Below are 20,263 nucleotides of genomic sequence, written 5' to 3'. Positions count from 1 at the left end.
TCAAAAATGTCAGCGATACACCCTCATTTTCATACATCTTCGAGTCCAACATTTGCAGCTCTTGACCAATAGAAGAGAGCTCCCAGCATCCCCACAACAATCTAACCTGAAGCTACTTTGCTGGCCCATCAACATTGTCCATTTGGCTTTTCTTTACTGCAAAGCTAGACCTGCTGGAGCCCAAATATGTTCTTTCTTAAAACTACCTAACAGTATTTTGCAATTAAAGAGATGCCAAATTTATAATCCAAAATTCACAAAGAATCCCAATAAAACATTTCAGCATTGAGCGGAAACACTATTAACTATGATCATTTAAATTAATAATTAATTACATGGATGTGCCAATGAAGTGTGATTGTTCTGAATAAATGTAAAATGTTTTTGGTTTAGAGAACATCTCCAAAAGGTGGTTGACCAACTCAAGGCTAAGTTGCAGGAGACTCAGTGCAACTTACAAGTCAATGTGGGTGAGCTGCAGGCTCTACAGTTGGAGCATGATATGCTGCTGGAGCGACATAACAAGATTCTGCAGGAAACTGTGTCCAAGGAGGCTGAGATTCGAGAAAAGTATGTCTTTTTATTGTTTTTCAAGCTCCACAAGTAGTTCTTAAGTAGGTATAAGTACTGCAATTAATTTTCTGAAATAAAATCTCTTGCTGCATTTGATTGTGTAGTTTCAAGTATTTACTGTATTCTTTTGGTTCAGTTACAATTCATGTAATTTTCTGATACTGCATCATTTTTTTTTTAAATTTAGAGTACCCAATTCATTTTTTCCAATTAAGGGGCAATTTAGCGTGTTCAATCTACCTACCTCGCACATCTTTGGGTTGTGGGAGCAAAACCCACCCAAACACGGGGAGAATGTGCAAACTCCAGACCGACAGTGACCCAGAGCCGGAGTCGAACCTGGGACCTCGGAGCCATGAGACTGCAGGGCTTCCACATGCAGCCCTTTGCATCTTGTATATACTCTATAACCAGAGACTTTTCCATTACTCACCGATAGGGCTGAAATTCTGTCAGTACCACTCTTGAACTTTGAAGATGAATTGATGTTTTTGCACATCCAATATGAGAGGAGTGTTAAGTAGTTAAATATCAGTAAATCTGGAGTTGCAGTTAAAATTCTTCAGGCGCTTTTATTGTGCTTATAATAATAATCTTTATTATTGTCACAAATAGGCTGACATTAGTCTGATGCTCTTTCCTAGGGTAGGGGAGTCAGGTACTGGGGACATAGGTTTAAAGTGCGTGGGGAAAAGTTTAGAACAGATGTGCGAGGCAAGTTTTTTTTATACCGAGGGTGGTAAATATATTGAACACGCTGCCTGGGGAGGTGGTGGGCACAGGTACGATAGTGGCATTTAAGGGCTATCTGGACAAATATATGAATAGGGTGGGAATGGAAGGATATGGACTCCGTAAGTGCAAACGGTTTTAGATTAGGCAGGTGCCATGGTCAGCGTGGGCTTGGAGGGCCGAAGACCCTGTTCCTGTTCCGTATTGTTCTTTGTTCTTATTAACACTGCAATGACATTACTGTGAAAATCATTTTAAGCACTGAGGTGCTACCACACAAGATTTTAAGAAGTTAATTTCAATGACTCTGAACGGAATATTTTTGCAAACTAGACTAATCCAAACAAGCTCAAACTTGATGTAAATAAATTACAAGTAACTTAGTCCATTTTGCTCTTCACAAGCAAACATTGGATATTCAGACCTACTTCATGAAACTAATTTTGGACCTTTTTTGTCCTCCCCCATTGTGTCCCACTGTTTACAATCGGAATTATCATAATGTTTCTGTGTGCACGTGAATAGTCTGTTATTTGAAGTATGAATTATTTAATAGTGACTTATTTCAAAGTGAGCATTAACAACCTATTTGATACATTTGGAAGTGATTACAAGTAATTGTGTTCCAGAAATATGCAGTTTAAAAAATGAAATTTCATGCAGAAATACATATGTATTCGTGGTAGTTGCATGCAAGTGTACAAATTTTGTCGGCTTTGAGTTCATTTAAATCCAGATCATAATCAAATTATGATGCTTGATTTGAGATTTTTAACACTATATATTTTGTATTGTCTAAACTAACAGTAATAATAATAATCGCTTATTGTCACAAGTAGGCTTCAATTCAGTTATTGTGAAAAGCCCCTTGTTGCCACATTCCGGCGCCTATTCGGGGTGGTCGGTACAGGCATTGAACCCGCGCTGCTGCCTTGTTCTCCATTACAAGCCAGCTGTTTAGTCCACTGTGCTAAACCAGCCCCTTCTCTTGTCTACTTGCGCAACACATTACCTTACCAGTATTCTAGATTTGTTTATTCTTTGCTAGAGTTTAATGATACCGCAGTATATGTTGATAAATCTAAATATGGTGAATTCTTCAATTCAACCCAACAATTTCAGCCAGAAAACATAGAATCATAGAAACCCTACAGTATAAAAGGAGGCCATTGACCCTCTGAAAGAGCAGCCTACCTAGGCTCTATCCCTATTTAGGGGCAATTTAGCACAGCCAATCCACCTAACCTGCACATCTTTTGGTCTCTTGGAGGAAACCGGAGCTTCCAGAGGAAGCCCACGTAGACACGGGGAGAATGTACAAACTCCACAGTCGCCCGAGGTCAGAATTGAACCCAAGTCCCAGGCGTGTGATATTCAAAAAAATATTTAAAACAAAAAATGGAGAGATGTTCCACTGTTACACACATCGTAACTCCAAGGAACATGAACAGAAGCTGGGATAGGAGGAAACAGTCTTGAAATTTTATATAACATTTCACAAATGCAGTAAGGTGAACTTGTTGACACTTGCATTTTAAAACTTTACAGACTTTGCTGTGTGCAGTCTGAAAATGTACTGCTGAAATCAGAGCATGCTCAAACCGTGAGTCAGATGATTGCCCAGAATGAAGCAGCGCACCAAAGCTTCCGTGACCAAGTCCGGCACCTGCAAGAAGATCACAGAAAGACCGTTGAAACGTTGCAGAAACAATTAACCAAAATGGAGGCACAGATTCTCCAGTTTCAATCTGAAAACAATTTGGCAAGTGAGTCTCGATATAGAACCATTAAAACAACCATCTGTTAATGTGAAATTGCAGTCATTATACAGCATATCATTTTTGATCAATTTAAAAACCATACTCTGCTGATTTAAAAGGAGAGAGAACATCTTCTTGCAATTATTTCAAAATTGTTCTAATGTAAGAAATGCTTTCTATTTTAATATCTGTTAGTTACAGAACATACTATTGATTTGTCTTAAGTTGTGAAAATTGTGGCAGCATGATGCGCAGTGGGTAGCTCTGCTGCCTCATGGTGCTGAGGTCCCAGGTTCGATCCCGGTTCTGGGTCACTGTCTGTGTGAAGTTCGCACTTTCTCCCCGTGTTTGCGTGGGTTTCACCCCCACAGCCCAAAGATGTGCAGGGTAGGTGGATTGGCCACACTAAAAAAAATTGCCCCTGAATTGGAAATAAAATTGGGTACTCTAAATTTATTTTTTTAAAAGTTGTGTAAATGGTACAGATCATTTAGATATATGTTTCTCTTTACAAGCTAATTGAAATATATGTGGCGCTATTCTCCGACCCCCACACCGGGTGGGAATATCGCGGGAGGGCTGGGCAAATCACGCCACGCCACCCTGGCACCCCCACGTGATTCTTCCCCCCCCCCCCCCCCCCCCCCCAAATGGCGTGTCGAGTTTTGCGACAGGCCGCTCGGAGAATCGCCACTCGCCGTTTCTAACGGCGACCGGCGATTCTCCGTCCCGGATGGGCCGAGCGGCCTGCTGAACCCGACCGGTACACGCCGGCGCCAACCACACCTGGTCGCTGCCGGCGTGAACGTCGCGCGACAGCTGCATGTGGGGCCTGTGGAGGACAGAGGGAGGATCGAGCACCACGGGCGTGCTCAGGAGGTGTCTGGCCCACGATCGGTGTCCACCGATCGTCGGGCCGGCGTCTCTAAAAGACGCGCTCTCTACCCTCCACCGCCCCGCAAGATCAAGCTGCCATGTCTTGCGGGGCAGCGGAGGGGAAGACGGCAACCGCGCATGCGCGTGTTGGCGCCAGCCAACCTGCGCATGCGTGGCTGATGTCACTTAGTCGCCGCCGGCCACGTCATTCCGGGCATGCCACTTTGACCGTCAAGGCCCAGCGTGCAAAATTTACGCGCCGCCGCTCCTAGCCCCCTGGGAAGGGAGAATAGAGGGCGAGGAGCGGCCTCCGATGCCAGAGTGAAACACTCTGGGTTTCACTCCGGCGTCAGCTGTTTGTTTCCCTTTGGGAGAATTGCTCCCATGATGTGCCTCTTTCCATTTCCCTATAGGTTGATTTCAGTGTTAATTTTTGCATGTCTTTCAGAGCATTATTTGAAATTGACATTTATAGCTGACAAATTTCTCCCTCTAAAGTATTTTTCATTGCCTTTATCCATTTATTAATTTTGTACCATTACAGTATTGTTTAAATAATACCATCATATAATCTGTTTCAAAATAGTTCTTGTACGAGGAATTTCGGCCGTACTTTTCGGGCCTTCCCCCACCCGGGAGGAGAGAGGGGGTGCATTCAGCAGGAAACCCTATTGACAATGGCAGGAACACAAGATCCCACCTCCAGCCAGCCTACTGTTGTGAAACACGCCACAAGGGTGCAGGAAATCCTACCCTTTGTCTCTCTCTCTCTTCCTCTGTTAATTTCTTCTGATAGTAACCCCACTTGTTCTTGACTCCCAGTGCATAATGAGCTTGGTTCAACTGGACCAAGGTTAGGGAAGACAAGTACCAGAATATACGTAAGAGCTTATTTATTGCTTTAAAATGGTCATTATTCTTTGGGTCACCTAGCAACTGACCATAGGAGGACCTATTTGTTCTTCTGGAACGTATGAACAGAATTGGGCAATTAAGCCCTCCGAGCCTGCTCTGTTATTTAATCAGATCGTGGCTGATCTCTTCCTTGTCTCAAATCCACCTCCATACCTGTTCCCCATATCCCTTGAACCCATTTTTTTAACGGAAATGTATCAATCTCCTTCTTGAAACCATTTAATGCCTCCGATTCCACCCCACTATGGGGCAGCGAATTCCACAAATTCATCACCCTCTGCGAGAAATAGTTCATCCTCATGTCAGTTCTAAATCTACCACCTCTCAACCTATTTCTGTGACCCCCTCATTCTCGATTGCCCTATAAGGGGGAACATTTGGTCTACCTTTACTTTATCAAACCCTTTTCGTATCTTTCCTCGATCAGATCCCCTTTCATCCTTCTAAACTTCAGCGAGTATAAGCTGAAGTTTAATCTCTCCTCCTATATCAACCCTTTCATCCCCAGAATCAATCAGGTAAATCTTTTCCGAAATGCCTCCAATGCCACCACATTGTTCCTCTAATAAGAAGACCAAAACTGGGCACAATACTCCAGATGTGGTCTCACCAACACCCTATACAACTGAAACACTTCCCTACTTTTATACTCTTATCCTTTTGCAATAAAAGCTAACATTCCATTTGCTTTTTTAATTACATGCTGTACCTGCATGCAGACTTTCTGTGATTCATGAACAAAGACACCCAGCTCCCTCTGCACAGGTGCATTTTGAATCGGCTTTCCATTTAGATAATTTGCCTTTCTATTTATTCGGCCAACTTTGTCCCTTCTTGCAAATCATTTATATAGATTGTGGCAGTTGAGGTCCGAGGACTGACCACTGCAGCACCCCGCTAGTTACAGTTCACCAGCCAGAGAAGGACCCATTTATCACAACCCTCTGCTATCTGTCAGTCAGCCAATCCTCAATCCAATCTAGTACTCTACTCCCAACCCCCTGCAATCTCATCTTCAGAATCGGTCTTTTATGCGGCACCTTGTCAAACGCCTTCTGAAAGTCTAGATATACCACATCCACAGGTTCACCATTCTCCACCTTGCTGGTTACATCCGCAAGAACTCGCGCAAGTTTGTCAAGTATGACTTACCCTTCATAAAACCCTGCTGACACTTGTGGATTGAGCTTTGTCTTACCAGATGTTCAGTTATCTCCTCGATTCCAGCAACTTCTCCACTGCAGAGGTTAAGCTAACAGCTCTATAGTTTCCTACTTCTTGCCTCTCCCTTTTTTTGAATAGGGGCGTCATATTTCCAATCCATCAGGACACTTCCAGAATCCAGGGAATTCTGAAATATTCTAACCAATGCATCCACTATCACTGCTGCTACCTCCCTTAATACCCTAGGGTGCAGGTGATGAGGTATTTGATGTGGGGAGGTGATACATGCTTATCTTGAAAGCCATAAGGTGATTGAAAGATCAAACAGGAACACCGTCAAAGTGAGAAGAAATGCCAAGATTATATTAGATATGATGAGGGTGGCACAGTGGTTAGCATCGATGCCTGACGGTGCTGAGGTCCCAGATTCGATCCTGACTTTTGGTCACTGTCCATGTGGAGTTTTCACATTTTTCCTGTATTTGTGTGGGTTTCAGTTCACAACTCAAAGATGTGCAGGGCAGGTAGATTGGCCACGTTAAATTGCCCCTAAAAAAAAAATTGGAAAAAATGAATTGGGTACTCTAAATTTTAAAAAGTATATTAGATATATATACTGGCCAATGCCAGTGTTTCTATTGCACACTGTCTACTTTATATGATTATATGGCTTCCCCTTAAAAGCAGCTATGCTATTTGCCTGAAATAGTGTTCTGAATGGAATAATGAAGCCTAGAAGTGTAAATGTACAGTGAGATTGGCTGCCGTTGGCATCAAAATAGAATTTAACCAAGTGTGACATCAAGGAGCCCTCGCAAAATTGAAGTCACCCCGAATATTGCTTCTAGGGGCCCAGGCTCCACGTCCACATGTAAAACCCCGAGATGGTGCTGAACACTGTCTTCCAAAACCTTTCCAGCTATGGGCAGGATCAAAACATTTTCACGTGTTTTGCAGGGCCCCTCCCACATCATTGACAGAAACTCTCCACCCCTTCTAATAACCGGCTCATCTTAGACTTTGTGAGTTGTGCCCTGTACACTACCTTCAGGTGCATCAGCCCCAGTCTCCCGCATGAAGTCGAGGCATTTAATAGAATCACAGTATTAACAGTGCAGATGGAGGCCAATTGGCCCATCAAGTCTGCACCGCCTCTTGGAAAGAGCACGCCACCTAAGCACACGCCACCACCCTATCCCAGTAACCCAACCTAATTTTGGACACTAAGGGGCAATTTAACATGGCCAATCCACCTAACCTGCACATCTTTAGACTGAGAGAGGAAATTGAAGCACACTGAGGAAACCCACGCAAACACGTGGAGAAAGTGCAAACTCCACACAGTTTGATTTTGATTTTATTTAATTTATTGTCATATGGACCAAAGTACAGTGAAAGTATTTTTCTTCAGCCTAAGAAATGTACACCATAGACAAAAAAAAAGAATAGTAGATAGTTACAGTGAATGTGAAAATCAGATTTAACCTCCACAGCACCTCTCGCCACAAACCGTCCTCCAACACAACGCCCAACGCTTCCCACTTTGCCTTAACCCCCTCCAGGAACACCGCGTCCTCTTCCAGGATCCTCTTGTAAATTGCTGAGACAGCTCCCTGCCGACAGCACTGCCTCCAACAATGAGGAGGTGGGTGCTATCGGGAAGTTCAGGAAGACCTGCCTCAAAGTCCCGCACCTGCATATACCTAAAGATGTACCTCGCGCTGGCCCAACTCCTCCAAACTTGCAAATTGTCCTCCCAAAAACAAATCCTTAATCTCCTTAATCCCCCTATCTTTCCATCCCCAAAACCTTGCATCCATCCCGGCTCGAACCTACGATTCCCCATTATCAGCAGATCTCCCTCCCCGCCCCCAGCTCCCAACCTAAAATGATGTCTAAACTGTCTCCAGATCTTCCAAGTGGCCTCCACCATCGGACTTGCCGTATACTTCCCTGGGGTCATCGGGAGTGAATTATTGTCAACGTCTGCAACCCCGACCCCCTGCAAGAGTCTGCCTTCATCCTCACCCACTTAGCAGCACCCCCCCCCCCCTTCAACCCCAAACCTTCTCTGCATTTGCCGCCCAATATAAATACAATAAATTTGGGAGGCCAAACACCCCTCCCCCCCCCTCCCCTCTGCCTGCCTCCTGTAGTATCATCTTCCTAATCCTGGTCACCTTCCTGGCTCAAACAAACGAGTGAGTCCAGCCTGTTCACCCACCTAAAAAAAATGCCTTGGGCAAAACGACTGGCAGGCTTTGAAACCAGAACAGAAATCGCGGCAATAAATTCATTGTTACTGCCTGCACCCGGACCACCAACGATTGTCCCACCTCAGCAAATCAGTCTTCATCCTCCCCACCAAGCTAGTGAAGTTAAACTTGCAAAGCCCTGCCCAATCCCACACTACATACACCCCAAATATCTAAAATGAGACTCCACCAGGCGAACTGGCAGCCCCCCCCCCCCCTCCCCCATTCCCGGAGGGGAGACCACAAAATACTCACTTTCCCCTAAATTCAATTTATACCCTGAAAACGTCCCAAATCTCTGGAGCAGTCCCATTAACCTTCCCACCGTAGAGCTCTGCTCCAGAATGTACAGCAGCAAATCATCTGCGTATAAGGACAATGGTCAAGGTTCTGTAGTCAATGCAAACAGAAGAGGGGGCATGGGGCATCCCTGCCTTGTACCTCAATGCAATGCAAAATACCCAGAGTTCATACTATATGTGCGCGTGCTCGCCATTGGCTCCTTGTACAGCAGCTGTACCCACGCCACAAACTTCGGTCTAATCCCAAATTTCTCCAATACCGCCATCGAATAACTCTATCCAATCGAACGCCTTCTCTGCACAGGTGATATTCGTGCCAGGCAATGGCCATCTCCAACACAAGAATATTTAATCATCTCCCCTTGGCATTAACAGCATTATCACACTGTTTTCCCCTAAGGCTAAGTTAGGTTGGTTGACTGTAGTGAATTTACAACAGACCTAGCTAACATGGTAGTTATTTTGTTAACTTTCTTTATGACACTAATCCATTTATTGTATGCAATTGACAGAAAAATCTAAAATGATTTGGGGCTGTACATTTCTAAAAGTAATTATAAAACTGAATTGCATAATCTTAAAATGATCTAACTGCAATTGTATTCTTTGCATATCGAAACTGCTGATCCTGGGGATTACCATTGACCAGATGTTAATTGGAACAGCCACATAAATGCTGTGGCTACAAGAGCAGGGGCTGGGGATCTGTGGTGTATAGCACAACTCCTGACTCCCCAAAGCCTGTCCGTTATCTAAGAGACACGAATCAGGTGTGTGATGGAGGACTTCACATTTGCCTGGATGAGTGCAACTCCAACAACACTTAAAAAGCTTAATATCATAATATCATCTATTGCAAGCAGCCCACTAGACCAGTACCTCATCCATCCACCACCAACATACAGTGGCAGTAGTATGTGTCATCTACAAGATACACTGCAGCAGCTTACCAAGGATCTACCATTTAAAAGAACAAGAGTAGAAGGTGCATGGGAATACCACCATGTGCAAGTACCCCTGCATCTTGCACTCCATCCTGACTTGGAAATGTATCCCCTTTCCTTCATTGTTGTTGGGACAAACTCCAAGAACTCCTTCCTTAATAGCATTGTGTGTATGCCTACCACAAGCACTGCAGTGGTTCAGAACGTCAGCACACCACCACCTCAAAAGGTGATGAGAGTTGGGTGGTAAATGTTGGCTTTTCTCACCAATGTCCACATCCCAAGACAAAACAAAATAAATGCTCCATTCAATGGCCAGCGTCTGCAACTAAGTGTTGCAGATATCACCAAGAACAGATAATGTGGTGATAGGTATTTAATGTTTAAATTAATATAAATCAGAACATTTACTCAATGGCCAGTGTAACTTTAGATCAAAAAACTAAAGTTAAACACTGTAGTGATTGTATAGAATGCCCCTGAGAGGATGAGAATCATTTTCATCACTTCCTTTACAATGTCACCTACACATCTTGCATGAATTTCCATAGTATCCATTTAGTGTTCCAAGCAATAGTTCATTTCCTCATATTACACATTGACATATGGAAGAGCCAATATGATTTTGTTCTTTTTCCTCTTGCTGAAGATCCTCTATCACTTGAGCCATCATCCGGGAAGACTTTACGTGACCGAAGAAACATGGACATATCAGTGTTAGATATAAACTCCATTGACCGTGGAGAAGGAGAAGGAATGGAGATGACTGAAACAGAATCGGTATCTTCTACCGGTACCCAAGTTGCATCTCTTGAGCAATTGCTCACTTCCCCGGCGACTCTGTTAGGTTAGTTGACAGTTGTGAATTTTGGTTAACCGAGAATGCTGGTTAATATGTTAACTTGCCTTATTAGACCTGTATATTTGTGTAGGTCTGACAAAAAAATTATCAAAAGATTTAAGGCCTTGAACTTATTCTTGTATTTTCTCTTTTAGTGATTATTTACAGAAAACTATTTCAACATTTTTAGTTTGTCATATTTAATTACTTTTATGGTATCAAAAAGGGCAACCACCTTCAATACCTACTAAATGGTACCACAAGTTTTTATACACTGAATTTCATATATTAAAATTATCAGTATCTAACAGTATTCTTTGTCTCTCAAAACTGCAAAAGAAGACAAATATTTTCTCAACAAAAGGAAAGGCAAACCTCAGGAGGAACCATTTGGGGCCTCCCTAGTATATTTCCTAAAGTTTAGATTGAGAACGGTATTAGGAGATGTCTAGAAGCACATCACTTGCTTTTCTCCCTCAATCAACATTGGTGTAAGTTATGGAGGGGAGGAAATTGGGAAATGTATAAAATTGCAACTTTAAAAATACCTGCTCATCTTACCAGATTTGGAATCAAAGATTTAGGGAAACTATTATTGGTTTTCTCTTTTAGGAAAAAGGTTTAAAAAAGCAACTAAAATATTTTTATATCCAGGTTAACCGAAAAACTGTTCTTACTATTCTATTGATGGTTTGCAGATGTTCCTCAGTGGCAACCAGAGCCAACCAAGGAAGAGATAACACAGAAATTAAGCACAGCTACTAAGAGCATTGACCATTTAAATGGGCTCCTACGTGAAACTGAAGCTACCAATGCCATTCTTATGGAACAAATTACGGTGGGTGCATGCACAAAGTGGGATGGAGAACTAAAGTCACTGGTTAAATGGTGCATTATCTATTAATTTTGTGGAATTTGTTTATGAAATTAATTAATTCATTGAAACTTATACAATTCTTAAGAGGCTATACAGGGTAGATGCAGATGATGTTTCCCTTGACCTAGAACCAGGGGACACAGTCTTAGAATAGGGTAAAAGCCATTTAGGGCTTAGATGAGAAGCAATTTCTTGACTGGGAGGGTCATGAAGCTTTGGAATTCTCTACTCCAGAGGGCTATGGAATCTTAGTAATTTGAGTATGTGCAAGACAGAGATCAATAGATTTCTAGAGACTGATGACGTCAAGGGATATGGGTACATGACGGAAAATGGCCGTTAATAGACAATCAGTCAATTGGTGGCGCAGGCCTGAGAGGCTGAACAGCCTACTCCTATTCTTCCTATGTTCCTATTCTATCCACCTATATTGAGCCACAGCCCATGAGGGGTCATAGTTTTCTCTCTCTGTTGACTGAAATTCTGCTTGATGCTCTCATTCTTCCCTCCATCCAGTTTCTGATAATGTCCACCCATCCAGTTCTTCTCCAGCTTCGCCTGTTCGTTCTGATATTTCACCTTTTTGTTGCAACATCAGACTCCCACTCCGATTGTCCTGCAGAGAAATTCATTATCCAGCTGATTCTAAGGGCCTTTTGCCCAAGCCACAAGAAATAACATTCATCCCACCTTAATTCATTCTAACTGAACGTCAAAGTGTTCCTTAAATGATTTTCAGGTTTTCACCTCCACCAACCTAGTTGTAATCCATTGCACACCTATTTGTAATCCATTTCACACATAAATTCCCCCTTTTTGCGGAGATCTTCCCAACAGTAGTCCTAAATTTGATTTATATTAAGTAAGAATCAAGTCGCCTTAGTTTCATTTCTAAGCCATTTATGTTTTTCACTCTTCGATCCCTAATCAGTCTCTTCAAGACTGGCAAGTTTATGATTTTCAAATTTTTTATATCACTGGTCCTCTGAAACTTGGGATTAATCTCTCAGCTTTTCTATGTTTGCTTTGTACCATGGTGAAAAATTCATGTCACTAGAAAACAAAAATATAAAATAGACTTTATTTTATGTAACTTCTGGTGCTTGGGAGTTATTTTTATTATTAAGAACTTAGGCTGCGGTTTATTTGTAAGAAGTTCTTCCATGCCACAGATTTTTAATGCAGTAAATTTATGAATCACTTTACACAAAATGGCAGCTTTTCAGAAATGACTTAAAATCTAGCCGTCTGCAGAATAATAAACTTGAGGGTGGGCTCTTCACACCCCTTTTGGGAGTGAGCTTGCCTACACTTGGCCAGCTCAGTCCACTTTAATTTTTTGCAACCACCCCTAGGTGTCCTCCCCCACAGGCTTCACAAACCCTGGTGCCAACACTTGCAACGTTCCAATCCATTTACAGCGTACCTCATCATCCAAGTGCAGAACCAGCGCTAGTCACCACTCCCCGCTGGTATTACAGGTATATTGAGAGCTGCTGGCTTTGGGTTGGCAGCTCTGAGGCAGGATTACCTGTGTTTGAGGGCAGAATTCCCAACTCCAATCTATTAATGGCTTTAAGTCATTAAATGACTGCGGGAAATTGGTTCTTCCGCTTGGCGGACTATCCTACCACCCTACCTCTCCCCTGACGTTTTAGTTGGGCATGAGACCGCAGCACCCAATATAAGTCAGTCCATGCCTGATCGTGCTCCAAACATTGGTGCACACCCTGGATTGAGGAATGGATGAGCTTTTGACAGTTTTAGAGATTGCTTTGGCTCAGGCTAACCTACAGACTAGAAATGGATTTACACTGGTGTCTTCCGATGTTCAGAGCACTGCAATTAATTGAGGTGACCTGCTTTATTTTTGCAATTGTTTTATACAATTTGGTAAGCTTTCTCTTGGTCACAGGCAGAATCAATAAATTGGATGTTTCATCACCTCCTATCCACACAAGTACTTTTCACTAGGAGTCACAGGCTAGTGGGAAATGCTGGCCGATTCCTACGATGGGGTATTGAGGCCAATTATAAAGTCCCAATTGCTGCCTCGACTGAAATGAGCTCAGTTAATTAATTGGCATAAAATAATTTTGTATTAATTTCAACTTTGTCCTGAATAAAAATTGAATTGCCCCTTTATGATTGCCAGATTCACTAGCAATAAACCCATTTGTTGGACTTCTGCCAGTGTGAAAAAAGACGGTTGTGAAATCTGTGATGGTGCTTTGTGAAGCGACCGAAAATGTTATAACAAGGAATAAAGTTCTTTGGAAGCTCTTTTCTGATGTGTTCCAACTCAATGTACAGTTTAAAAGAATGTTCTTTTCCTACATAGCTGCTGAAAAATGAAGTGAGAAGGCTAGAAAGGAACCAGGAACGGGAGAAGTCTATCGCAAACCTGGAGTATTTGAAGAATGTTATGTTAAAATTCATATTCCTAAATGCAGGTAGTGAGAAACAAAGCCTTCTCCCAGTAATTGACACAATGCTACAAATGAGCCCAGAGGAGAAAAATAAGCTGGCTGCTATAGCTCAAGGTAAAGTTTGAAACTTAACATCGCATGTTTCCATAAGTACGAACTCCATGCCGCTTGAACCATCATTTGAATATTAAATCAATGGATTTCAAACTTTTCTATCTATAGTGCCTTTGCAAATATTGGCTTGGACTTTCAGTGATAAACTGCATTAGCTATTCACTACACAAATGCTCACAGCTTTTCTATGGGCTTTTGCATGCGAAGCTGCAGTTATTTGAGGCTTGGACCTGGTTGTTGTGTGAATAGGGCAAGCAACAATATTTCCTTAGCCAGGCCCATAATCCTGCAAATGAGAACACTTCAAGCTCATGTCCAATTGCCATTTGAAAATTGCTATAGAATCTGCTTTCACCACCCTTAATCCACTGTGTGAAAGAATTTCCCACTTCCCTCTTTTATTTTAGAATATGACCTCTGGTAATTGACCCATGTATTGATGAAACAGTTTTTTCCTATTTGTTCTCTCCAGCGCCTTATTAGGCTGGACTTTGCAGTTAGCTCTCAGCATTGAAACAGCAGCACAAGCCATATGTTGTATTTACACTTGCCCACAGAATTTTAATAGGTTCTTCCACTCAAACCTGCAGTAATGAGAAAGTTGTTGGGTGCACGGCCCTCTCATGAGGATCTTGGATTTGTGAACATAGCAAGCAACTGTGTATCTCCTTAAACAGTCAGATTTGAGAAGTGTAACTGAGCACTGTAATGTCTGAATTAGAAAGTGAAAGTTAGGATGGTCAATTCAATGGCTAAATATGTACAAAAATTAAAACAGTAAAGAAAACTACATTTGAAAGAGAAATAAGAAATAAAATATTTTTTTAAATGCATTTTTTGTACCATTTTTAAAACCTGAGGAATGAAACTCCTTACTTACTAAAGTGTATTTTCAGTACCAGAGAGGCAGTTTGGTAATAATCAAAACTTATCACAGTAAAAAATTTGAATGGAATTATTAATGAATAGGTACCACAACGGACCTGATGATTTTACTGAAACATCAAGACCATTAACTCATCCCAGGGACTACTGTCCAGTCAAATAATGTCAGCTACCCAAAGTGCTATTATTGCAGAAAATCTATTTTATTAATATGTTAATACAGAAGGAACATACTAAACATTCTAAATTTCATCACCTAGGATTGCATTGCCCTCTAAAATATGAATACTGAAGACTTGAAAGAAGTCAACTTTGAGCAAAGTATGCAATATGTTGTGCATGGACTGTTAAAAAAGGATCACATTTGTTCCCCATACAGTGAATTCTCAGTCTTTTGTTGGAGAGGCGCATCTCTCCAAATGGAAGATGATGAGAAGGCAAATCAACTTACATCTCTCTCATCCACTGGCCGCAGAGCAGAAGAAGTAACTTGTATGAGATTTTTGTCAATGGCAGAGGAGATTTTGCAGTCAGGGGAAAAGCTGATAAAATTTTAGTATTTTGTTTTGTAACTTGTACATCAGTAAAAATATTATAATTTACTATGACTTCCTGAAGTTAGTTGTGCTGCCAAGGATAGTGACACATCAAGCAGAAATCACATGCTGCCCCCTTAGTGGTGGGGAGTGGGGGAGAGACAGCCAGAGAGTCCTGTAACTATGCATTTCCAATCAGCCAGTATCAAAGCCGCATTGGTTGTTTGCAAGTGCGTTACCCACTTGCCAGACCAAGGATTTTGCATTCTGAAGGGAGATGTACATGCTGAGTAGTTTTTCCTGGTCAAGAAAAACTACTTGAAATTGTGCACTGTTTCCCTACCAACTTGCATAGTTTCCACCTCCTAATTTTAATAATAATTTGGTTCATTAATTTAGTTTTGTTTTTTTGTTAGGAGAAGATGAAAGCGCTTCACGATCATCAGGTTGGGTTTCGTATTTTCATGGCTGGTCTGGACTTGGATAAAGATCAATGGGATAAAATATTTAAGTTGACATTCCAGCCTTTTCAAGAAGAGAAGACCATTGTTGACCTTATGGAGGGGAAAACCTGCCTTATGACCAACTTATTTAAAGTAATTCATCTACAATGTTTCTTATTTTACCTGTAAATGCCCTTATTCACTAAGCATTCACTGTTTTCTTCTAACTTTTACAACATAATTGGGAAGAACTTGCAACTGGAAGGATAAATTATAAAGTGACTTGTGCAGAAAGTTTATTATCTTTAAGTTTAAATTCAAGATTAATTTAATTCCAATAACGTGAAAGCAATGTTAGTATTCAGTGATGACAAATAAGCATGATAAGCCCACTTATCTCTGTGCTATTGTAAAGAGGTTTATAAGTCTAATGATGTTTGGAGTTGTCTTATATAAAATGATGTTTTGGAAGCGTTAATTTACATATAGCAAGAGCTATTCAACTAAAGTTGTGATTTCTGGAACTAAATACTTTAACATGTTTAAAAGGTGACTGGAATGTAAATATTGTTTGTAGATATTCAAAATTTGAACTTACAAGGACTTCTTGACTTTATATATCTGTACTCAGACTTGCAGACTTCAATTTCAAAATTAAGCCTGAGCATTATATATGTATATGAAAGCGTGATTATATATATCATATATAGAGCTTCTTGGTAATTCATGTCATGTGTTTATTCGGATCAACTGTATATTTGAATTAATTTAACTTTTATGGGAAAACAGTAACCTAAATGGAATAAATCAATACCAAAAGTAAACCATGTTGGAAAATGTGGAGCAATTAAAGTGATGCTTACTGAAAGAATTAAAGGGTTTGCACACTATTAATGATGAAATGGGTTTCTGGTACCTCAAAGCCTGTAGAATATATATTTAAAAAATATTATATGACACTTTTTTTTGGGGGGGGGTTTGTTTAAAAATGATACCAGTATACATTGAGTTTTTCAGTCAAGGGATCAAATTAATTACTTTTAAAATATATACCACATACATTATTCCTTTATGTTTTCTTGAAATGTATCCATTCATGTTGCACAAGTTGGGATATAAAGATTGTTCTGTAATTTTTTTTATTGCTTTCATCTATGGATACAAAGCCGATCTGATTTCACTTTCCCTTTATCAGATTTCCATAAGCCACTTGCTAATGTTGGACAAAAGGTCATGTGCTCAACTTGCTGCCTGTCATCGGCAGCATCAAAGAATTGGGAAGTGTGTGAATATAATTACACGGTGATGGGACTCCTGTTGATTTTTTCCTTCTTCTGCTTAATTTACTGGTTAAGTCAATTTTCATCTCTGATGGCATACTTTTACTCTGAGATTGTATACTCTCAATTGATACCCAACAGCCAGTTATTATCTGATTAACCTCTGATCATCTCTCTCAACTGGAATAGGGAAGGGGCATACTGTTTGTACATGTCCAAATTAAGAAACATGAAGATTAATCTCAAAGGTTTTTTGGTGCTTATGCAGGCTTGTAAGTAGATATTCAACTATAGGAGGGATGTCCGAGGTAGGTTCTTTACTCAGCGGGTGGTTAGGGTGTGGAATGGACTGCCTGCTGTGATAGTGGAGTCAGACACTTTAGGAACTTTCAAGCAGTTATTGGATAGGCACATGGAGCACACCAGAATGACGTAGTGGGATAGCTTGGTTTCGGACAATACTTGGCACAACATCGAGGGCCGAATGGCCTGTTCTATGCTGTTCTGTTCTATAGTCCACATTCATTTATCAGCTCATACTCAACAAGTTATCTCTCAGCTGTGATTTGCCACTGATTATTGGGTTCTCTAATAAAACAAGAACAATGTTACTCTAATGCACCAATATTTTTGCTATATAGACATTTTGTGGAATGTTAGAATTCAACTCAAAAACTTCTTTGGCATGATGACTCCAGTAATATTCAATGTTTTACCTATTTTATTCATCTTGAAATCTGTATTGTAAGAAGTCAGTTAAAACACGCTCCGTCTTCATGACAACATGGTCTCTGTAAGCCAACTATTTATTCATAGACTTTTAGTGAATGTCCTATGTAATATGAAAACCTGCCAGGATTGAAATCAGTCTGTCTTATGGTGCAGATAATATTCCTACTGTATGTTTATAATGACTTGTGTCTTGTATATAAAGCAGAGTACTGAGGATGACAATATTGGAGTTTGTTTTGAATATGTTAATTTAAATTCAGCATTCATTGACAAATTTAGAAGCACATAGGGCGCGATTCTCCGCCGGGTGGGAGAATCGCGGGAGGGCAGCTCTGGCACCCCACGCGATTCTCTCTCCCCCCCCCCCCCCCCCATGGAAAACACGACACGCCGCTCAGAGAATCGGCACTCGCCGTTTTTCACGGCGACCAGCGATTCTCTGGGCCGAGCGGCCTGACGACCCCGACCGTTTCACGCCAGCATCAACCACACCTGGTCGCTGCCGGCGTGAACAGCGCACAACAGTTAAGTGTAGGGCCTGTGGGGGGCGGAGAGAAGATCGAGCACCACGGGCGTACTCGTCATGTCTGGTCCGCGATCGGTGCCCACCGATCGTCGGGCCGGCTTCTCTAAGAGATGCACTCTTTCCCCTCCGCCGCCCCGCAAGATCAAGCTGCCACGTCTTGCGGAGCAGCGGAGGGGAAGACGGCAACCGCGCATGCGCGGGTTGGAGCCGACCAACCTGCGCATGCGCGGCTGACGTCACTTAGGCGCCGCTGGCCACGTCATTCTCGGCGCGCCGCTTTGACGCAAGCGTCAAGGCCCGGCGGCCGAGTTTCTCACAACGCCGCTCCTAGCCCCCGGGGGGGGGGGGGGGGGGGGGTCAGAATAGGGGGCGAGGAGCGGCCTCCGACGCCGGAGTGAAACACTCCGAATTTCACTCCGGCATCGGCCGTTGTGGAGAATCACGCCCATAGTGTTTCCAGTTTGTGAGATGACTACTATAGGAAGCTGCAAGAAATAAAGAATCAGCATGTTTCCAGCAATAGACTGTGAACATTTTGGTGCTTATTTTGGTTTATTTTCATGAGGATAATTTTGTTTGCAATTTAAAGATTAGAGTTTTCTGCTAATTTCTCATCGAAAATTGTACTCTTATTTTCCCAGAAGACTAATTTGTCGATCACAGCTTAAACTTTGTTGCTGGCTTTATGTAGCTTTTTCTTTGTAATGGTTTTGCAGCTAATTGTGTAAACATAAAACTGATTAATTTGTCCATAGTATAAATTTATTGCACTCTTGGTTTTTAAAAAAATATAACCGTTTCATGGTTCAGCATTTTGTTTTGTTTTCATTTTTGAATGTTTACCTGTAATTTGCAAATCTTGTAACAAGCTGAACATTTTGGTTTGGGATCCCCATTTTAAAAGTAGTCTTGGGATGTAGTAATGTCAGTAATATATTTCAGGGGCAGTGTTATAATACACCACTTATGAACTTTGAGTGCATTTCCTCAAAATCTCAAGTTCAAGTATAATGTATTTCTCTCTGGGAAAAGCTCCTTCAACTTATTAACTCGCATGCTGCACCTTGACTGCATCATCTACTGGTATGAGGTCTGTTTCCACATATACACAATCCTTCCATTGACTGCTGTCCATTCTTCGATGAGCCACAACTGGCTCCAGATAAAATGGATAAGAGATAAGTTATTGACTTCACGCCCTCCCATAAATGCCTACATCCTCACTACCATATATCTCCTTCTACACTGTCTCAGGCAGCAGCATAATTTTCAGCCATGGGGCCATGTCCCAAACCCAGTCATTTTTGTCACACCTTTTGTATTTGTAATATTACCTATCTCCTGCTGAAATCCTTCAGATTCCATTACTCCAATTCTTTACAGGTGAACCTCCTGTTCATCAACTTGTACATATGTAATGTTGTTTGCAACTCTGCTGCTTATTGCATATATGTTAGACAGCACCAAGTTCGACTGGCATACTCCAGTTTTCTGGTCCCAAATTTAAATTCTGATTTTCCTGCTTAAATTTCTCATGGCTTTACCTCTGTAACCTCCACCAGCATTTCAAACCCCCTCTGACATCTGAATGATCTGTTCCTCTGACTAAAGTGTCCGTGGCTTTTACTACTAAAAGTGTCTTTAAGTAATAATTAACCATTAACTTTTCACTCTGTGCTACATAAAGAAGTTGATGCATTAAATTATGAGCCACAAATGTTCTTGTATTATGGTGAAGACCTTTCATAAAATTGAGTTTCTAAATTGTTGATCTTTATTAACCTCGCTCTCCAAGATTAGAATTGACGAGGCAACTTGACTCAAATTGAAAATGTCTTATTTTCTATAGGATGAGCAAAGTGGTACAGCAGAAAATTTGACATCTCCTTGTCTACTAATGGCCGTTATAATTTTACAGATTTGGTAACTGCCCAAATGATTGATAAGATAGGGAAATAGAAAGTAGATATTCTTAAGACGACAGCCTGACATTTTACCAGTTTGGGCAATTAATCGGGAGTCTCTTACACCATCAGCATAAAATTGACATTTTCAGCTTGCATTTTCTACAATATCTGA

General features: G+C 41.4%; 1 protein-coding gene across 3 annotated transcripts in view; it reads left to right on the top strand.

Annotated features, from left to right (window-relative positions):
* LOC119977083 (GRIP and coiled-coil domain-containing protein 2) overlaps positions 1–17,880 on the top strand; it is a 93,927-nt gene extending 76,047 nt beyond the window's left edge. For 2 of the 3 annotated variants that reach the window (XM_038817662.1, XM_038817664.1), the window contains exons 18-23: positions 394–570; positions 2,854–3,071; positions 10,168–10,368; positions 11,061–11,200; positions 13,581–13,782; positions 15,620–17,880. In XM_038817662.1, the coding sequence (XP_038673590.1) occupies positions 394–570; positions 2,854–3,071; positions 10,168–10,368; positions 11,061–11,200; positions 13,581–13,782; positions 15,620–15,690 (1,009 nt within the window). In that variant the 3' untranslated portion in view covers positions 15,691–17,880. The remainder of the gene's footprint in view (positions 1–393; positions 571–2,853; positions 3,072–10,167; positions 10,369–11,060; positions 11,201–13,580; positions 13,783–15,619) is intronic. The other variant, XM_038817663.1, reaches the window with a different exon arrangement.
* The last annotated feature ends 2,383 nt before the right edge of the window (positions 17,881–20,263 follow it).

This window comes from Scyliorhinus canicula, chromosome 14, assembly GCF_902713615.1.
Source record: "Scyliorhinus canicula chromosome 14, sScyCan1.1, whole genome shotgun sequence".
NCBI classification, from domain to species: Eukaryota; Metazoa; Chordata; class Chondrichthyes; order Carcharhiniformes; family Scyliorhinidae; genus Scyliorhinus; species Scyliorhinus canicula.
The sequence above is the reverse complement of the archived record's forward strand: the minus strand, read 5'-3'. Positions and strand labels throughout refer to the sequence as shown.